The 21,445-nt window shown below is 39.3% G+C and overlaps 1 protein-coding gene across 6 annotated transcripts; it reads right to left on the bottom strand.

Moving 5' to 3' along the window:
• Positions 1-202: 202 nt before the first annotated feature.
• RAP2C (RAP2C, member of RAS oncogene family) lies at positions 203-16,265 on the bottom strand. Of its 6 annotated transcripts, none has more exons than XR_014258510.1 (6): positions 16,145-16,260; positions 14,690-15,432; positions 13,743-14,557; positions 10,931-11,249; positions 8,258-8,481; positions 203-2,702 (listed from the first exon to the last, which is right to left on the bottom strand). XR_014258510.1 is itself a non-coding variant. In XM_082445465.1 (5 exons), the coding sequence occupies exons 3-4, from the start codon at positions 14,013-14,015 to the stop codon at positions 10,971-10,973; spliced, it is 552 nt and encodes a 183-aa protein (XP_082301591.1). In that variant the 5' UTR covers positions 14,016-14,557; positions 14,690-15,432; positions 16,145-16,257; the 3' UTR covers positions 203-2,702; positions 10,931-10,970. The 6 variants fall into 6 exon arrangements, 3 of the variants coding, with proteins under 3 accessions (XP_082301591.1, XP_082301592.1, XP_082301593.1); XR_014258511.1 differs by having other exon boundaries at positions 8,258-9,822; XR_014258512.1 differs by lacking the exon at positions 203-2,702 and adding an exon at positions 7,153-7,550 and having other exon boundaries at positions 8,258-9,822.
• Positions 16,266-21,445: the final 5,180 nt, after the last annotated feature.

The raw sequence follows: 21,445 nt of genomic DNA on the forward strand, positions 1-21,445 counted from the left end.
TACATTTTAGGATATATCTCAGTTTTTCCCCATATATGCCAGAATGGTGACTAAGGACACAAGTGAACGTTTAACTTGTTTAAACATGTACCGCAATACACATTATCATTTTGATAAAAAGTAATGACTTTGAGTTATGAGATTTACAAGTTAGCAAATAACAAGTAGTAATACACCAAATAATTCAAGAAAACAACCTCAGTAATACAGATGTCTATTTTATTAAAAAAGTTACAAACAGGTGGACTGCAGGGTCGTCTTACAAAATGACAAGAATGAAATCTATTGGAAAAATTTTACTTTTACAAATCTTTATAGGTCATTGTTCAATGTTTGTACTTGTTATTCGAGATTTTTTACCTTTCATTGATAAAGTTACAGTACATTAGATCCATGATAATAGGTTACATGATTTTATTTGCAGAGCCCTACTGCAGTGATTTGAACAACTCCTAAACAGATGCCATAGTAAAGACGAGACATATATTGCATTTAATATTAATTTATTATCCTAATAAGCAACTTGACATGCAATCTATTGAGGAAGCTAAAATAACTTTTGGTCCCTTTTCTTAAAATGTGCTGGAGAAACCACCTTTAAATCACTTTCCCCTGATTCCTGTGATCCTAAGTGAATTCAAGTTAAACTTGCTGCTGAGGTCAGTGACAGAGAGAGCGAGAGAGAGCAAGAGAATGAGAACTATCCACAGGAAAGAAACACTGTATTAAAAAAAAAATCCATCTGCAGAAAATGTAAATCATTATGAATTATTTGATTCCTTTAGAATTTCACAAAGCTAATAAAGATGAACCACAATCACTTAACCTACTTTGAACTGAGTGTTTGGTTTTAAGTTTGGTGTTAAAGTGCAAACTTAAATTAGGTATTCATTTCAAGCAGTTTATAAATAAGAAACAAAGTTTCAATTGCCTCCACCCTTACAATCTCACCATAAAATTCAAAATCTAAAATCAAGAGTTCACTTTGAGGGAATTTGATCAGGAATCAAATGCAACACGATTTTAAAAAAGGAAATCAAAGTTTAATTAATTTCTACGCAACAATTAATGGTCATGCTGACCAATAAATCACATGAATGTAGATAACACTTTATTTGAACATCACACACAATATAAATTTAAAATTGCCACACCCTTCCAAAAACCATCACTGCATATATTAGAGCTTTCCTTGACAAAGTTATTGAGCTATTATTATAGATCAAAAGTATAGTTTTGGTTTTTTTTGTTTTGTTTTATTTAGAAGCATGTTCAAATGACTAAAGCTGGGCTCCTAAAATCGAGAACTTTGGTGCAGTAGGTGAGCTGCAGTTACTAACTTCTGCAAATTAAAAGCACACAACTAAAACCAAATAAAAACCCAACAACAAAATACTGTCAAACTTACAAAATTTTTAAGTCATTGCTAGAAAAAGCGCTCGTCATGATGTTAAAACTGAACCACAAGATTACTCTTTATAAGTTTTCTTTCTGCTTCTATACCTGTGTTACTGTTAAAATGTTCAAGTATTCAGACAAAATGTGCTGATTAGGTAAACAACATGGAAGGCAATGGCTATTAGAAGCACATTTGCAAAAAAACAAAAACAAAAACAAAACGCCCAGAGACTTGGCGCTATCCTCCCTCCTGTTACACAGATTTTTGTCTCTACTACAAACATGCTTCTTGAGAAATAACTAAAAAGCAATTGTGATAGTGCAAGAAAACTTTAACAAATATTGCTTTAAACTATTACTCAGAAAGACAAATATTAAGAACTAGAAACTGTATATGATTTTATTTGAATTTAATTTTACATGTGCAGAAGTCTACTAGATGTCAATTACAAGCCTGACAGGCAAAGCTGAGCTATCTCTGTTTAGGTATACAATTAATTTACCATGGATACAATATCCCTCTTCAAAGGCATTGCTAAGTAGGTCATAACTAAATTTAGAACTTCACAGAAAGGAAAATGTTACTGCTGCAATTTGATGCTGTAAATGAGATTAACACATGTGAAAACCTAATGGAATCAAATGCTTAACTCTTCAGCTAAATGCTCTACAGTCAATTTCAAATATCAATTGTAACTTTCAGAACATTTTAATTACAAAAACACATCACAAACTGCATTTGAAGAAAAGGGATATTCCATCCATACAGGTAAAATGTGATCTTTAGTTTCTTTTTACAACACTGCCACACGTAAACAAAGGCTCAAAGTATTAACCAACCATTTAAAGGAGAAAGATTTTACAAATAGAATGAAGCACTGGTGCGAGGTAATATACAGAAGTAACCATTTGTTTAAGGCTCAATTTTTTCTCCATTATAACTTTCTTTTAAAAGGCATTGAGTAGGTAATACTGAGTTTGAGTATTTAATAAATACAAGTTGAGAAACTGATTAAAGAAATCAATTAAAATATTAAAAATTAATTCTTGCATATTAGCCATCAATAAGAACTTAGAAAGCTACAAAAGGACTGATTGATAAAGAACAGATTTTAAACATATGGTAAACGTGCTAAGCATTCCTGTTTAAGGTCAATGGATCTTGAAGGCCAAAGACCTTATGCACTTAATTAGATGTATGGCAACATGCTGTAATAGAGACAGGTTTACCAAGGCTCAGTTCTGCAACCCAGGTTGTAAAGTTCTCCAAAGCAGCATCTGTGCAAATTTCCTCTGAGTTTTATCTGCAATTAAGATTAAAATGTCATTAAAATGTAGAAATACAGATTACAGTTTAAAATGAAAACACTGACAACAGATCTCTATACACATCCAAGTGGTACCAGAATCGTAAAGTGGAATTTCACTGTGTTCCCCATAAACTTAAGCAAAAATAATTTTCTGTGGTCATTAAAAGAATCATTAAACTTTAGCAACACTATAATGATGCATTGGATGTAATATACTGTAACTTTTATTTTTAAAAATATTATATTTTATAAAGTATACAATATTAAAAATGTTATTACGTGTTTAAAAGATCTTACAGTGTAAAAGTGGCAAATGTTACTTCTACTTTGAATTTGATCTCTTCATGTTTTGAATGGGAAATAGTATTAGAATTAAATGTATACTGATTATGAACTAACTTGACAATATGCAAAACTTCAAAAGTTAGGGGTTTTTTGAGATTTTAAAATAAGAAAATGCAATTCAATCAAGGTCTAGCTATCAAGCATCTACTAGGTACCCCGACTTGGGTTAGATGCTAGGTGACAGCAGTAGTTCAAATTTCCCACTCTGGTCTGCCCTCTTCAGTACATCCTCCCAACCATAAAAGCTTCTCCTATGATTGAGATTTCTCAGTCTCTGCTCTTAGAATTGGTAGACTTCCGCCCTCCTAATTAATACCAGGGGGGAAAAAATCTATCATTCAGACACAATGTCTCTTAAATATGCTGGATCACCAAAGTGCTTCTAGGGGAACGGAATTACATTTTTTAGTGTAAAAGATTAAAATTGTTAAATAAAGCCAGAAACAAAGAGTAGAATAGCAACTATGAAACAATGCCAAGTGAAACCAACTTAAGATCATCTTAGGGCTCTACCAATGTTTATACACGCAAAATTTTAATTTCATTTGACAGCTACACATCTATTAGTGTTCAAAGAGCCTGAGAGAACTCTTTATTAGCAGCTATATCATAAAAATGATTAGTTTTAAAGAACGTCTCTCCACTCATTGAAATTCTGCCACCTAAACACATTAGGAAAAACAGAACAAAAGTTTGCCTCTTTAGAAATTATTAAAGAAAATTTTTTCTTCCAATTAAAATTAAGACTTTCTTTGCATTAATGGAAGTTGTTAATTAGGACACTGGTTATTGAAGCTTGGGCAAGTCCAGTTTCCTCATCATTAAAATAAGGATAAAAATTCTTTCCTGACAGGGTTGTGGTAAACATCACATAAGGTACTATGTGAAAGCACCTTACATGTCAAATGTCAGGTAACTTTTTCATTTCTCAACTATGTTATAAATTTCTAGAAGACCAGGATTATGCCTTTGATATCCAAATTAAAGACCTTTATATTTTTATTTTTTAGCCTCATTTCAATTTTTATACCTATTTGAACACAACAGTATTTCATTATATATTCAGTTCATTGTGAGGACTCTTTTTCAGATCAGACTCGTCAATTAATATGAATTAGTAAGTTGACTATAAATTTTAACCTACATTTTTCAAAATAAACAATTATAAAGAGCTTAGGATTTCCAAATATGAATATGTTTCTTAAATAGGGAAGACTTGGATGATTTAATAGTTCAGGCATTCTCTGAAATCAAATTGAGGAAGTAGTAATTATTTCTAGCCAAAATAAACATTAAGAATACATACCAGCTTATTAACCATAATCTACATTAAATAAAACGTGATAAATGCATTATTTCCCACCCTCTAAAAACCTGGTTAATACTTGGTCTATCCACATTCCACAGGATGACAATACTCCAGTGAAATCAAGAGACATAGATAAATCCCGGGTCAGATTCAACAGTATTAATATGAGGCATACCATTAAACAAAGTATTAATACCAACTACTTTTCAAGAGAGTAATAAATTGTAATTCTCTGCAGTAATAAATCCTGAGGCAAAAGCTTGCATTAAGCCAAAAGTACAGTCTCTCTCAGATTAGAAGTTCACTGAATGCAAAATGTAAATGTTACTGCTCCACACTGTGAAAGCAAAATTTTCAGTGTACTAACAACTCTTATTCATTTAAAAAACATTCCAGAAGTTTTAAAGGCAGCTGGTCAAAGTCATACTTTTTAACTCCCAGGATATCACATCCAGACACACTGCAAAAGTATAACATGCTACTTGTGAGATAGAACACAAGTGATCCTTGTCCTGACTCTCAAGTTTCCAGCAAGACACCCAACAAATCTGAACTCTGGAAGCTTCTGCTCAAATTCTTGCTTAACTGGTTTCACTTTTCCACTTTTTTCTAATTAGATTTTTGTTAGGAAAGAATTAAAAAAAAAATCCCAAACAACAGTCCAAACCTTTTGCTCAGGAAATTATGAAACAGGGTCTCCCAAGTGGGGTAAATTGGTACACAAGAGTACCAAACACAGAACTGAAAGAACAAAGATCATTATTTATGTCAGCGTGAAGAAAAAGGGAGACTCTTGATTCAAGACTAGCACATCATTTCACGTGGCAGCAGAATGCCTGGGATATTAACAAAGGCTCCTAAAAGGCTTAGCAGTTTATGAATGCCTTTCTAGCTTAGCTGGATTTAGCATTTCTAAATTCAATGGTATTTACTAGCATTCTTTTTAGCAAATATAAATGTGCAATCATAATCAATTTTAACTTTTTCCAGTTTTATACATATGATATTCTGGGGACTTAACCAAAGGAACTTTTTAAAAAATAAATTTCGTTTCACATTTTTTTACATGGCATTTTCATATCCAAGTTGAAATATTAATTATATTAGCAAAGCACTAGGCTAGAATTCTGTTGATAGAGTTTATGTTTTTTGTCAAATATCTTGCTTGTCTCTCCACTGTAATCTGCATAACACTCATGAAGCTTATTAGGGGGTGGAGTGAGAGAACTAGGATCATTAAAAGTGCTCATCTGTCACCCATTAAACATAGACGGCAGAAGCTGAACCTACGGCATAGAATCCCCAAACGGAAGGTGAACCGTGCTGTAAGGAGAACATGCACGCTAAAAGTTTACAGTAAACCCGGGGTAAAAAGGAAAAGCTATTTTTCTTACGTCCTAGACCTAAAATCTCTAAGTTTAAATTAATATGATGGGGGGCTTCCCTGGTGGCGCAGTGGTTGAGAGTCTGCCTGCCAATGCAGGGGACACGGGTTCGAGCCCTGGTCTGGGAGGATCCCACATGCCGCGGAGCAGCTGGGCCCGTGAGCCACAGCTACTGAGCCTGCGCGTCTGGAGCCTGTGCTCCGCAACAAGAGAGGCCGCGATAGTGAGAGGCCCGCGCACCGCGATGAACAGTGGCCCCCGCTTGCGGCAACTAGAGAAAGCCCTCGCACAGATACGAAGACCCAACACAGCCAAAAATAAAATTAATTAATTAATTAATTTTTTAAAAATTAATATGATGAATTCAATTCTGAGATCTCAAACAGTATGATCATGCCCACTGATAATAAGCAGCAGCGTGAGCCCAATGATCTGATCCCAGCTGCTAGCTTTGAATTAAACCAGGTAGGGCACTGCTTCCCTCAACTCTAAATTGCTTTTTCTGAATCCCATATTCCTAAGACTGTGGCTAATCAAAGGAATTTGGGAGTATGTTTTTAGTAGGATAAGTTTTTCCGACAGCTGACAGGATTTAGGTTTTTCTTGGTGATATTATCTTCTGGATTTTAGAATTCCACTGAGAAGTACTCCCACGAGGAGAATCTTTCCTGAAGTATGGCTAGAATACTTCCTCAGTGGCAATTCTCCAACTCCATGATGCAATTTTTGTTAATTCTACTGATGGCTCATTCTAAGCTAGAGAGGTAACACAGTAAAAGTGAATGGCTCAAATGCATTTTATTCTGCAATAAAAGCCTAATCGTGAGGTTAAAAGGAAGCAGTTAAAGTGGGAACAGATATACAAAGAGTCATTCTAATCACAGACACCTCCATACCCAGAGCAGGTCTAACTAGGCACCTATCCACCCTGAACAGTCCCAAACCATGAACCTTGTGGGGGTCAGTGAAGGTCTGGGAGAATTAGTGGGCAGAAAGGACAAGGCAACTCTGTTCTTCCCTTTTCCCCCAGGTCCACTGCAGATCTATATGGTACACGCTACCCCAAGGAATGCTTTCTCCTCCACTCAGGGCCACTGTGTCACAGGCTCCATTCTGGCTCACTATGTGAACTGGATGACAAACGAGCATTTAAAGTAAGCTATTTTCTCCAAAGTGATAAGCAAGATAGGGCAGGCGGGAAAAAAGGATCTATCTAAACTGTAACTTCAACAATAGAATTCCACCCCAGTGTTTTACTGATATGATTAATATTTAACTTGGATATGAAAATGCCAGCATTTTAAAGTACAAAATGTGATTTAATTTTCATGATTTCCCCCTCACATCTGCTAAATCCCCGGCATATCATATCTAATTAAAAGCTGGAAAAAATGATTAGAAACAATTCTGATTCCACATATTTATTTATTAAAAAAAAAACCTGAAAATGCTAATCAATTCCACGGTGTTTAGAAATAGTAAGGCCAGCTAGACTAAAATGACATTCATAGATGGTTCAGCCTTTCAGGAGCCTTTGTTAACATCCCGGGCATTCTGCCGCCACGTGAAATGATGTACTAGTCTTGAATCAAGAATCTCCCTTTTTCTTCGGGCTGACATATATAATGAACTGAGGCTGACATAAATAATGATCTTTGTTCTTTCAGTTTGATTCCCGGTGTTTGGTACTCTTATGCACCACTTACTCTCGTTGAGAGAACCCGTCCATAATACACGGAGAAAAATAGGATAAAATCCTGCAGGAGACCTTCAAGCTGTAGTAAAGAACACCTTCTTTTATTCCTGTTTTTTTTTTTTAAAAAATAATAATTTCTGTCAATACTGGACTGAGATACAGGAATCCTTGAAAAAATAATCTTTAAAAAAATTCTATTTGCCGAAAGAGTATTTACCAAATGATCACATTTAAGGAATAACTTTACTGTACTTCCCACCTTTCAGGGAATTAACAGAATATTTTTAGGATACTATTTTGTTTCTTTCTGGCATTCCCTCTGTTTGGAAATCACCTCTACCCCTCCCCCCATCCACTCAAATCCTACCCATTCTTCAAGGCCTGACTCAAATGCTACTGCTCCCCAGTTCCTCTAAATCAGTGGCTCTTAACCAGGGGCAATTTTGCCCCCCCAGGAGACACCTGGCGATGTCTGGAAATATGACTGTTCATCACAACAGAGGGGCGGGGGGAATGCCCTTGGCATCTAGTAGGTGGAGGCTAGGGATGCTGCGGAACGTTCTGCAATGCACAGGATGCTCCCTACGGCAGAGTCCCGAATGTTGAGAACCTGCTCTCGCTGACCGTGGTCTCTCCTTTCCCTGAAACCCCACAGCACTGTGATTTACTTCTTTTATAGCATTACGAGATTATTAACAAAACACTCATCATTCTCAACGACAGTATCTCACAACAGCCAAATGTCAACTATTTACACCAATACAGAGGAACACCAATACAGTTAATAAAACCAAGACAGGGCTGCAACACTGACCTGGGTTTCTATTATACTCCTGCTGCACAGTAAATGAAGTCCTTCAAAGCAGTTGATGGCAGGCTCCTCAGGTCAGTAAGGAAACCAGCCACGAAAGCAGTGCATAAGGAATCTGGCATTGCTTCCAAACTTACAGTAAGATTACTGCCAGTGGGAGGGTGAAAGGTGAGGAAACAATCCTGGGAGCCATGCAGATAAACAGGTGTTGGGCAACAGACTGGTGACTCAAATTGAAGGGTGGTAAGAAATAAATGTGAGGAATTATCAGCAGTAATGCTTACAGCATTAATATATTTTCCCTTTCAATTAAGAGAAACCAACTTACAACAATCACAGTTCTTCTGACTTACTTGAGTCTTACTATCTCTAACTTGGACAAGGTACTCTTCTAAATATTAAGGACAAACATTTCCCAAATCACCTTTATTTGTCAAAGTTTGATCTTCAATCTAAATCTGGGACTGATAGACTTCAGAGCTCTATGACTCAAGCTACAGGACTCAGAATCCATCACCTATTTTTTCAAATAAATAGTAAGCAAGCACAACCACACACTTTATGGACCTCCAATCACAGATACCTGTGCACATCAGTTCAATTTTATTTGATAGCAAAAAAACCCACTGCATATAGTGTGCTTTGTTCTAAAAGATCTTGGTCAGGCAACTCCCTATAACATTTTCAGAAATCCAGCTGATTAGATATTTTATTTCAAGACTCACACCTTCAATTGTGTATTCTGCTTATAAAAACCAAACAAAAACTACACAGGCAACTTAACCCATTATTATAAAAATGAGCAATTATTGTTATTAATATTTTCTGATTTCAGTACCTTAGTTAACAAAAAATATAAACATAGTTTCCTTGAGATATTAAAAAGTCTACTTAATCATTCTTGTAGGTAACCAAACAGATTAAAAGTAATTTAGATCACAAAAGCTGCAAAATGAAATAAACTCAGAAATAACTCAGAATAAGAAATCTTTAAAAATAGCTTTAGACATTACTCATTCGCCAATTTGACTAAGACAGTGGCCCTCTACATGTGAGACCAATTTTATTCAGTTTCCTTCCTATAGCTGTCTACATTAATGACGGAAAAAAACTGGGAACATTTTGCAGGAGCTGGTTAATTTTTTATAAAGATGATAAAACTAAAATGCATACACTTACATCATTTGCCTGGTTAAAAGTGTCAGATAGAGAAGTAGAGCATAATGGTAAAGATGAGACACCACACAGAACTTGCTCAAACTTGAAGCTGGCTTACAATTTAAGAAGAGACATTGTGGTATCAAGAACCCTGGACTCAATCACCTACATAGGCCTGTTCCTGCCTCAAAAAACTATATTGCAAGTGTGATGATATCAACAAAATATATGCTGGGCTACAGTCTGCACAGTGACACTATATGATAACAGATGGAGCTAGGTATAAGACAATGAATGTGTTTTCATCTCATTCTGGTATGCTCAAAAACTGATGAGTGAAAGCATTTTGAATAAAGCACTGTTGTCATCCTTCATTTTCAAAGATGACACCAGCTGACAGAAGGTCTTGTCTGAAAAGATAAATTAGGGACTGTTAGTCTTTTCTCCAGGGAGCACATATAAAGCCAGACCTTTGATTAGGAATCATCTCTGCGATCTGAAATGACTGTTGCCATTTGCAACACTGCCTCTTAGACTTGAGGTCAGTCTTGGCTCAAAACAATCAATTCCATTCCTGATATTGTCAGGCTAGTCTGGCATTTTCTGTGGTTTCTCAGTCATCCAGGATATTTGTTGTCTTATCTTATAATCTAAGTATTATTGTCTAAGTGAGACTACCTGCCCAATTACAATCTAGATTAAAAGATCATGACATGAATAAAATAATCTCATTTTAAATGCTCACTAAGTTTTATATAACCTTACTTTTCCAAAAACACATTCATTAAAAAAACCTTTATTAAGTTATTTAGCCCAATGAAAGGTTTGAAGATTTTACTATTGTTCTTATTAACTCCATTATTTATTAAACTGAATACACATTTTCCTAGGCTTGGGATTGTCCGTTCTAAACACATCACAGATGATTTCACCAGATTCTCATCTGGACCATATATTCATAATGAAGTCAAGGTACATTGTGGCACTGTAATTTATTATTATCAGAGGTCACTTAAGTCCCTCCAGTGCAAGGTACAGATGAACTTGATTAAATAATCATCCTGTAAATCTAGCACTTGGGTGATTAGTAAATTGATGATTTCAATTACAGCAGCTCTCCAACCCGGGATAGAAAAGCAAAGAAAACACAAAACTAATCATCTTCTCAAATTATTACTGGATGCTCTCCCATGCATTTTGGATGCTACATCACCAAAACAGGGAAAAGGTGTATCATTCTTTAACTTATCCCACCCCAAAGGAATGTTACCAGAGAGAGAAGAACAGTAAGTCGCTTTAAAAAACAAATCTTGGTGATGGGAATACAGGCAATTTCTTACCTTCATTTTACTAATCTGTAATTTTTTCGATTTTCTACATTGAATGTTGACTATTTTGCGCTAAGGGAAATATTATTTTAAAAATAAAGAAATTTAAGGTAGCACAATGTGTATTATTAGTATTACCCAGCTTTTTGTTCCACTTGACCAAAAACATAAGGTTCCATCAACAACTAACCTGCTCGGTATGGCCATGATTGAGGTTATCTTTTTTTTTTTTACTGGACAACGCAAGTTGTACAACACTGATCTTGCTTCTCGGGCAGGGAAGAATAGTTCATTTGCCTGACGATCTCGGCAAAAAGTTCATCCACCATTGATTTACTTTTTGCCGATGTCTCCATGAAAGGACAGCCCCATTCTTGAGCCAGAGCTCTGCCTTCTGAAGACATAACCTCTCTTTCTGGTTCCAGATCCACTTTATTTCCTACTAGGATCAGTGGGACTTTTTCATATCTCTTCACTCTGACAATCTGATCTCTCATTGGCTTGATATCCTATGTAAACAGTCACAAAGAGAAAGGAAAAAAATTATGCTATTTGCATAACCATAAAAGAAATATTGCAATATTGCAAGAAGTCATCCTTCAGTAAGTAGAGAAAGCTGAATCCAAAATAAAACCACACACCCAAATAGAGAAAATGTCATTTTCTCCATTGAAGTAGGAACTAGATAATTTCCACAGACCCTACCTGCTGGATTTCTGTCAAGAATATAAAATGTAGGTTGCACACTAACTTTAGGGCTCATTTAATCACTTCTTTCCCTCAGTCGATACTGATGTAAAAAGCAAATTCCCAAATATGATGAATCCATTTGTACAAAAGGGTGTCTGGCCATGTCCTTAAACCTGCCGGCTTGTCATCACTCCTGATAACACCTGTTATCCTAGCACAGGATGGCAGCATCTATGCATTCCTAGCCATTTAGCAAGAGGGCTTGAGAGAAAGTGTTTTAGGTGGGAGCAAAAACACTGCTTTGTGTCTAGAAGACCAAAGTTAAAAACAGATTCACACACTTCAATGTTTCATTTTAAATGTAACGGTATGCCTTTATCCTCAAAGTACACTTCAATGTTAGAAATTACTGTACACTAGTGAGCAGCTCCTGGGAGGGACAATGCAGGGGGGAGACTGGGCGGGAAGAAGTCAAACTTTCCTTTGCCTATGTTCGGGTTTACAACTTAAATTTTCTCCCACGTGTATTACTTTTTCTAAGTAATTACAATTAATTACAAAACATAAGAGCCTTAACAATTCTCTAGGAGGGTGAACTTTGGGGGCGCGGGTAGTACTGATTTAAGACATGTTATAGATTTAATACTAACATTACAGTTTTTTGGATTTTTTGGTAACTTAAAAGATTTGACTTAAATATAACACGTGTTTAATTTGAATAGTTACAGAGCACAGTATTCACTTGCAGGATGAAGGAAAAACAAGGGACTGAAAATTTACAAAAACATACAGTCATTTGACATTTGTAACAATTTTGTTTGATCACATATCAATTCAGTCTTCTAGGTTAAGCTTCTTTTCCCTGTGTCCTTATGGAAACACAAGTTCAGCTGAGATTCCAAATTTATGGCATTTGGGCTTAAAAGAGTTTAAGTCTCCATTGAAATAATGGCAGTTTTTCACTCTCTATTTATGTGTATAAAAGAAGTAGCTATAATGGATATCTTATGAAAAACCCTTCAAAAGACTGCCAGCCTCAAGAGAGTCAGCTAATAGAATAACAAATGTCCCAAGGATCCTTTAGAAAGAAAACGCCTGTCAAATAGCACCTTTGGCACATTGGTACTTTCTGGTGAAAAATGCTTTTATAATAGTAATGCTTTGGAATTTAAGCCTACATAAAATGAACTTTAGTTTGGTCACAATAACTTTGTTTCATTTACCCACAACTTATCTTTAAAAGAAAAAAAAATCCTGAAGTTGCTATATCTGGTTACTGGAAAAGCTCACTATAGTACTTTAAGTTAAAATACTAAGAAAAGTGGAATTAGTACATTGGCTTGGCTAAAGCACTTAATGTCTCTTAAGTAAGCAACATTAGTGCATACCTTTAAATGCAGGGAAAAAAATCCATTTCCTAAATCAATGGAGGTCAATATAACGGGTCAATATGAGGTTATTTATTTTCAAGGAATAAATAGCAACATTTATTGCATCTCTTAAAATAATGTTAAACCTCCAGTCTGTCTTCCAGTGAAGGACACGACAGATTTTCCGAAGAAATTGGACCACCTCCAGGTTCGGCCACCGGCCGGAGGTTAGAAATCTGCACTTGTTCAGTGTTCCCAGTTCCACATATTTTCTATAAATATTGTCAGTGTTATCAGAAACGATTTGGATGAACTGCAAAAAAGGAGAGTCATTCTAGATTTTTGTTCGTTATTAATTCTAGGTACTAGTCTTTTCAATTAGTGACTTCCCTTCACACGCCCCAAGTAAGTAAAATGCCTAGAAGGCAGGTCTTGAGTTCTTCATCTTGCAGCACTAAGATTTATAAATCTGGCTGAGAGACTTGGCTGAGAACAGAGAGGGGGAGGGGGGAAGCAGACGCAGAGGAGTTATCTGTGCAACAGATAATCGGCTCCAAATAATTTTCCTTCTGAAGTGCTCTATTTGCCCGAGATTATCTTTTAAATGTTGTTTTGTTGAGTACATTAACCAAGACTTGTTGACTTGAACAAGCAACTTCAGAAGGCTATATAGTCCAGGCTAAATATACACAAGCTGACATTTCTTTTTCACTTCTCTTTCACTTAAAAATAACTTTAAAACATTTGTTGACGGTTGAGACTTTAGTCCTCTCTACAGAAACAACTCGATACTTTTCCGTGCCAGGAGTAACCTCAAAAATGCGCCATGTCTAACTTTCAAAAGCAAAACACAAGTCATTTACGCACGGTGCAAGCAAACCAGAAGTAAATGTAGGATTACCACACCCCCTTCTAACAAATTACAAGACTTGGTTTGATTACCTGAAAAGACTGTTGATTAACCAGACTATAAACCAGGATGAAACCTTGGCCGTTTTTGATGTACAGATCTCTCATGGAGGCAAACTGCTCAGTTCCTGCGGTGTCCAGAATTTCCAGCACGGAGGGGGAAGAGTCCACTTCGATCTCTTTGCGGTAGAAATCTTCAATGGTGGGGTCATATTTCTCAATGAAAGTCCCAGTGACAAACTGCACAGTCAGGGCAGATTTGCCAACCCCTCCGCTCCCTAACACCACTACCTTGTATTCCCTCATGAGTCTCACCTTCCCCAACTCCTACCAGAGGGAGGGAAAAATTACACCCCGCTCGCTGCGGCGCGGCTCTGGGAGGCGGAAGGTGGGCGGAAATCTGCGAACCCGGGAGGAGAGTGCAGAGCAGCCGAGGGCCCAACGAGGGAAGAAGAGGAAGTTAAAGGAGGGGGAGGGGAAAGAGCGAAGTGTCGGGGTGGGTGGGGATGGGATGGTAATGCCCTTCCTATAGGAACTGAAGCCCAGGCAGGGGGCGTGGGGAGAGGGCGAGCCCGGAGCAGCCCGGAGTCGGGGGGAGGCGAGGCGCGCCCCCCGGAGGGAAGGGGTGGGCGCCGCAGGACCGACGGGGGCTCCCGCGGGAAGGCGGGCGTCGGAGGAGCCCGCGGCCGGGGGCTGCCCCGTACCCCTCCCCCGCCCTTCACACAAAGGGGCCCAGGGACCCCGCTTCCTGCTCGCGCCGCCGAGCCGGCCCGGGCCTGTGTGCTCTGCTCCAGTCTCTGCTGCCCGGACGGGTCTCTGGGCCGCGGCTCCCGCGGGCGTCGTCCGGCCTGTGATGGGGCGGGGAGAGGGCGCGCGTTACCCGCCGGACCCCCGCCCGCCCCAGCCGGGCAGCCCGGCCGGCCGCCTCCCCTCCCCTCCCACCGGACCCGGCCACCGCCGCCAACACCGCCGCCGCTTACCCTGCCGTCCGCACCCGCCCGGCCGCCCGGGAGGCTCTGTCACGCCAAGGCCATGGCCATCGGCCGGCTCCTTGGTCTCACCGCCGCCCCTGCGCTGCGGCTCGCAGAGGGAAAAGGGGCGGGGGCCGTCCGGCGGCGGCGGCCGCTGGGACTCCAGGCGAACCCACCTCTTTTTTTTTTCTCACCCCCCACCCCCCCCACCGCACACACCCGGAAGGGTTTCCCTGACACACTGGTTGAGGTGCCCCAGTTCCCCGAGACTGGACGGGATCACTTCCGGTGGGGAAAGTCCCACCTCTCCGGGGCGAGCCGGGTGGCGCTGGGGCCGCGCCCTGCTGGGCGAGACGGCCAGGGGACGGTTTCGGGTCGGGGCTACGGCCTTGGCGAAGGGCCTCTCCCAGAACCTCCGGCGTCCTCCCTTTTTCCGCCCGGCTGCCCGCAGCTGCTGTTCCTGCTGCCGATGCTGCGGACAGTCCCACCCCGACCTCGCGGAAGCCCCTCCGCGTCTCAGCTGCCCCCGGCCCGGCCTGAGGACTCGATCCGCTCTTGGCGGATCTAACGACCCGGAGAACGCCAAACATCTCCGGACTAGATGCGGAAGGGAAAATAAAACAGCCAAGCAAGTTGATTCTCTTTGCTGGTATTCCTTCCACTTGACATTTTTCGAAGAAACGCGTGCAAATTAGCCTTCGACTTCGCTAATGGTTCTGATTTCCTCTGTGGTGTGTTTTATTTAGCCGCGCCTGACAAATAATTAAACACACACACGGTACTTTTATCATCTGGCAAATCTGCCTTGTCTCCATCAGCAAATGCCAAAGTCATTCCTTTCTTTCTTATCACCAGGCTCGAAAAACAACAGGATTAGAAGTAGACTTTACGGTACTCTAACTCAGCTTTGCCCCATTTTTGATTCCAACCGCTACGCAGCAGGGAAGCCTCGATTGAAAATTGTTTAGGCCAGCAGACTAACTTCTTTTAATCTTTTCATTATCTGCAGGCACAGCAATTTGCATGGCTGGCTCTTCCAAGTTAAAGTTTGTTTTAACGGCCATCCTTCATAGTCTTTGAAATTCAGAAGCAAAGGACTCGGGTTAAACACACTAAGTTTCTATTTTTAGATAAAATTGGTACTTCTTACATATCTTTCCCTCTGCTAACTTTCTATTTGTAAACTTTGTGTCAGATCCACAGAGCCCCAGGGTCCCAGAAGCCTAGGTTATATTTTAGGCATGTCACTCCCTTTTTGATTCAGGCATGCACCCAGAAACCTGAGTCAGTGGCCAGTCGAGTTAAGTTGACCCCAAATCCCCTTACTTGTAAGCCCTAATGGCTGAACTGTATAAATAGGGATTTATTACCAAACCCAAATTGTTAGACATTAGACAACAGACAAATTACAGTCGTGTGAAGTCCCACTGTGTCTCTCCCTGAGTACTCCCCAATGTCACTTACAGTATCCAAAGGACAGTTTAGCTCAATTTCTCCTCAGCCTAGGGTTGGTGTCATCTGTCCCGCGAAGTCTCCGGCTCTGGCTCCAGCTGACCTGAGTCCCGCCTGATATCTGAGGCACTGCCCTCTGCTGGAAGAGGTTTGGTCTATGAATTATGAGTTTCCTCGTAGGTCACTGCTCCTTCCACACGTGCTGTTGCCTGATTTGGAGCTCTGCTGCCCATCTCCCTGGCTAGCCGTCTCCAGACTGTCTGGGGGAATCCACAGCCCTGCACCAGCCCTGCTTGTAACTGAGTCTGGAAATTCCTCTTCTGATCCAGCAATCAGTGCTGAGCAATTGTAGCAAGTCTCTGCTGTTACTAAACTGGCAAAACAGGGTGCCCTTCTTGTTGAGGTGGTCCCACTTGTTGGCGACTCTAATGTGAATGTGTTGGCCAAAGTATTTTGGAGAGAATTCTTCGTTTCTCCCCGCAGGGAAACATACTCCTACGCTCGGTACAGAGTCCGATTGGGTCACTCTCATCGACTACAGAGTAGACAAATGTCACACAGTCTGAAGATCCTTCTAAACTTTCTTAGGAAGGGTATTCGTTACAGCAGCGTCTAGGAAAGTCAACAATTGGAAGTAACTTAAACGTCCTTCAACAGATGATTTAAAAAATAACGTGTACATATACACACACACACATTCACAAAATAAGATACCGTGCAGCTATTAAAAAGAGAAAAGTAGATTTTTAAGTGCTGATATGAAAAGATGGCCAAGATATATTGTAAGGATGAAAAAAAAGCAATATACTGAACAAATATATAGTTGCTCCTATTGATGTAAAATATGTGGGAGTGTGCAATATATAGTTATATAACCATTATAATCTGAAACAGTCATTAAGTATCAGTGAGGGGTATTATGAAAGGACTTTCATTTCTCCATATCATTTTAATTTTAAAACAGTGATCAGGTATTATTGGGGGAAAAGGGAAATAAATATAATTTTATAATATTTTAAAGGAGAAAAAAATTCGTTGATCATCCCCTCCTCAGGGAAAAAGAAAAACACCAATATCCTGACTGTCTAGGGGTCAGTGGACAGGTCTGCCCAATTTAAATTCCCTCCTGCTCATCCTCTCCTCCCCAAACATCTCTATACTTAGAAAAGTATTTTCACATACATTACCTCATTAGACTCCAGTTGTTTGCCAGTTCACTCTTATTAGGCAGTGAGAATATAAAGACCGATTAGAAGAGCACAGCCTGGTAGTTGAGAGCCAAGGGCCCTGAACTGAGGGGGACAGGCATTTCGAACGGCAGCTTCCCCACTTCCTAGCTGTGGGACCTCAAGCAAGTGATTTCACCTGTCTGAGCCTCGAACGCCTCACCTAGAAAATGGTGCTAATCATTTAATGTCAGAATATAATGAATTATATGTAAAATGCCTAGCACAGTCCCTTACTCATTATGAACCTTCAATAAATGCTAGCTGTTAGGTTTTTATTTTAAAGATTTAATAAAGTGTTTTTCTAAAAAAAAAAAATCAGTGAACATGGAGAAGAAAACAAAACTTTTAAAGCCCAAGTATCTCCAAATGGCACAAATATAATAACTCAGTTACTCTTTCCAAAGGTATTTATTGTTAAAGGCTTTTTTGTTTCCTTTCGGGGAAAAAAATGTTTATATGCTAGTACATCTATCAATCCATCTTCTATATGTGTTTTTTAAATTACTACAAAAGTAATCTTACTATACACACCATTCAGCACCTTGCCTTTTTCACTTACTGTATCTTGGTGATTTTTCCACTTCAGAACATATAGACCTACTTCATTTTTTAAAATGGCTGAACCACGAATTAGTTAACCAGTTTCCTATTAAAGGACACTGGTTGATTCTAGTTCTTTGCACTGAACATCTTGCACATGTTCTTTGCCAGTTAAACCTTAGGGTGAATTTCCAGTAGCTCAATAATTGAAACAAGGGGTACTTACATTAAAATTCTTCTTGTAAATATTACCAAATTGTCCTTCAAAAAGATCACAGTAATTCACATTTCCTATGAACATAGTATGACCAACACAGAAACATATCTGTTTCTTTATAAGGTCACCCTAGGCATTACTAATTGTAGTATTTTATAACTATTGTTACTTGCTTTAGGGTATTTTCAGGACTAACGAATGCAGGCTAGCATTGTAGAAGGAATTTGGGCGTCAAAGTCAGACAGTCCTAACATTGCCCTTTGCCAGTTAGATCTCGATTCCCTTACTTGTAAAGTTGGGCATAATAGCAGTGTCTAACTCATAAGGCTCCTTTGAAGAATAAATGAGTCAATCCATCCAACGCACTTAGCCTTCCAAACACTAACTGCTCAATAAATGTAACTGCACAAATAATAACTTTCCACTCCCAAGGCTCAAAGTGTGGGGGGGGAGGGGTCACTTCTCCCAAGAGTGCCCTTGAGATTTAGAATTTTTGCTTTAATTCTGTATCAACCTCCACTCCAAAGTAACTATTGCTGGGGCAATCATTTTCAAGAACACAGCTGATTTTTACCATAATGTGAAGAAATCTTAGGGTATAAACTATATGCAGTATCTGTAAGTTACAGGTACATAATCTCATTTTATGCACTTAGCTTGGCACAAGTTTAAAGTGCTAAACAGTTTGCTTCAGGCACTAGTTGTTCACTTCTCTTATTCCTCCCTTCTAGTTTATACCTACTTCCGTTTTGATCCCTGGAGCCCTTAACTGTTCTGGATAATTCCACCTTCCAAGTGAGCCCTCTCACCTTCCAGGTCCTGGAAAAAAAAACACAAACACCCAGGCCATGTTCTATCCACGTCCCAGGCGCTTGCCTTCTCTTTGCGGAAGGTTGCCTTTGAGTTAGCAGAAAGCTAAGTCTGTAGTGTCCTCGGTCTTTGCCTGCGGAAATCTCCAGCAGAACATCGCCTCTTCTTATTTCAGTGTTTTCGGGAGGCCCCTTGATATCAGATCGTCCTGGGTTCCTTCCAGCCTCTAAGTTTCCGACCTTCTTTTTCAAATCATGCCTCCAGCTACACCAGCTGTTAGTTCTGCATGTCAGTCCCCTCCAGGTCCACAGAAGCAATTTTATACCTTTATTATCTTTTTCTCATTATAAAAAATGGTTTTTGAAAAAAACTTTCAAAAAACATTTTGAAAACAAAATTTTTTAAGGGTCATCCCACTACCCAAAGAAAAAAATCACCATTATATTTTAATGCCATTCACAAATTTCTTTCTCTGAGAATGAAAGAATATTTTTTAAACTAAGAATGGGGTCGTATAATTTTGCAAGCTGCTTCTTTTACTTACTGAAACTTCATGTTTGTGTAAAGTATTAAAAATACTCATGTAGCCCTCATAGCCTGAGTACATCTTTTCCCGCATAGCTTTGGCATTCGTATAACCCCAATTAGTATTTAATCACACTTAACCTTGCCCACCTGGAATCCTTCATCCACCCAATGGGATTTCACCAGAAGGGCTGCTTACCACAGAGGCCGCTACCTGAGCCCAGCCAGGCAAACACTCCTCTGGAGACACAAAACTCTTTATTTTCCAGATATGACGGCAGAGAGAGTTAGTTCCTTGGAACTCAGGGGCCTACTAAATAGGTATGTACCTAAAACAGATCTGAACTCCGTAATAATTTTTCCTCTCCATTTCATTTTTAATTTCAAAGGTAGTAGTTAGGAAAGCCTTTTGTTAATTTATTAAGTACCAAATAAATGTAAGGAATTAGTTTTAAAAATAACCATAATCTTTTTATTGTTTATATCTGCATGTTTATTGAAAATTTTAATCTGTTGTATAACCACAGCCTTCATTTCTGTGCATCTGAATCACCTGGGGGTGTTGTTAAATTACAGATGGCTCCGTCTCAGCCCCCGAGTTTCTGATTCTGGGGTGGGGACCACACTTTAAGCACCACTGTTCTAAAAAGTGGTAGGACTTTGTACTTGGACCTTCCCTGCTCAATATTCATTAATCTATCCACTCATTCATTCATTCACTCATTCACTCACTCAACACACATCGGTTGAATTCCTACTTTACACCAAGCACTTTGCTAGATAGTGGGAATAGAAAGATGGATAAGACACAGTGCCCTAAGAGTTCATGGCCCTTTGAGGAACACAGACAATGCAATCAATATTTATATTATAGTGTGGCAAGTGCCATGGTAGAGATATGGCCAGCGTGCTCCTGAAGGGCATCAGGGAAGGATTTTTGGATGCAGTGATTGGGCTGTAGGCATGGACGCCAGAGGGGTTAGTAGGGGCCAGACCCAGCTGAAGAAAAGCCTTATGTAGTAAGCTGAGGGGTTTGACTTTTGCCCTGGAGGCCGTAGGAAGTCATGGAAGGTGGTTTTTGAAAGGTCGAGCAGTGCTGCACTGAGCAAAAGTAGAGGATTCAGAACCCAGGCCTAAGTTCAAAAATTGGCTTTGCTACTAGTATGACCTGGGGCAAGTTACCTAATCTTCTTTGGGTCTCCCTTTCCTCATGTGGAAAGGGAAAAATAGTATTTACCTTATTTAGGTGTTGTGAAGATTAAGGAAGAAAAAGTACCTAAATGCCTGGCATGTGCTAATGAATGATGATTTAATGAATGGTGATTATGATCAGGTTTGACCTTTAGAAAACTAAAGACATGGAAGACATGCCTCTCAGATAACTACAATTCATTTGAAACTACCAGGCTAGTTCAAACATCAAGGCCATATTTGTCATAGTGGCAAGTTGGATGATTTAATGGTATAATAATAATGATCTATTGATTACAGACTATATTCCAGGTATTGTGCAAAGTGATTCACACACATTTCATTTAATTCTTGTAATAGCTTTAAGAGTTAATTGCTATTATTATTATTCCCAATTTTACAATGAATGGAATAAAGCTCAGAGAAGTTAAGTAATTTGTACAAAGTCACACAGTTTGTCAGTGGCAGAGCTTGAATTCAAACTCAGGTCAGTCTGACCCCAGAGCCTACACTGTATTAACCACCTTGTTTCAGAGCAAGCAGTTCTGTTTCTTTGGCATATAGAGTAGTGAATGAGTGGTAAGACAGTGTTAAAATTTTCGGAGTTATCTTTCTGTTTCTCTCAACTTGAGCAAGGCTGACTGTTCCTACTGATTTCCTATCCCCTCTGAGAGCATGTCTCCATGACCTGCCAGGGGCCACTTAACTTGGGTCTGTGGCACTTCCTGTTGATGCCGCGGTTATCACAATTACGTTCCACAATGCCCTGGAGACTTTGCAACAGGGAACCTCCTTCTCTTG

Source organism: Balaenoptera physalus (assembly GCF_965194825.1).
Source record: "Balaenoptera physalus genome assembly, chromosome: X".
NCBI lineage: Eukaryota > Metazoa > Chordata > Mammalia > Artiodactyla > Balaenopteridae > Balaenoptera > Balaenoptera physalus.

Coding starts and splice junctions, on each gene's coding strand:
- RAP2C (XM_082445466.1), bottom strand. CDS start 14,015: ATGAGGGAATACAAGGTAGTGGTGTTAGGGAGCGGAGGGGTTGGCAAA. Junction 11,250..13,742: donor TTAATCAACAGTCTTTTCAG/GTAATCAAACCA, acceptor CTGTTTACATAG/GATATCAAGCCAATGAGAGA.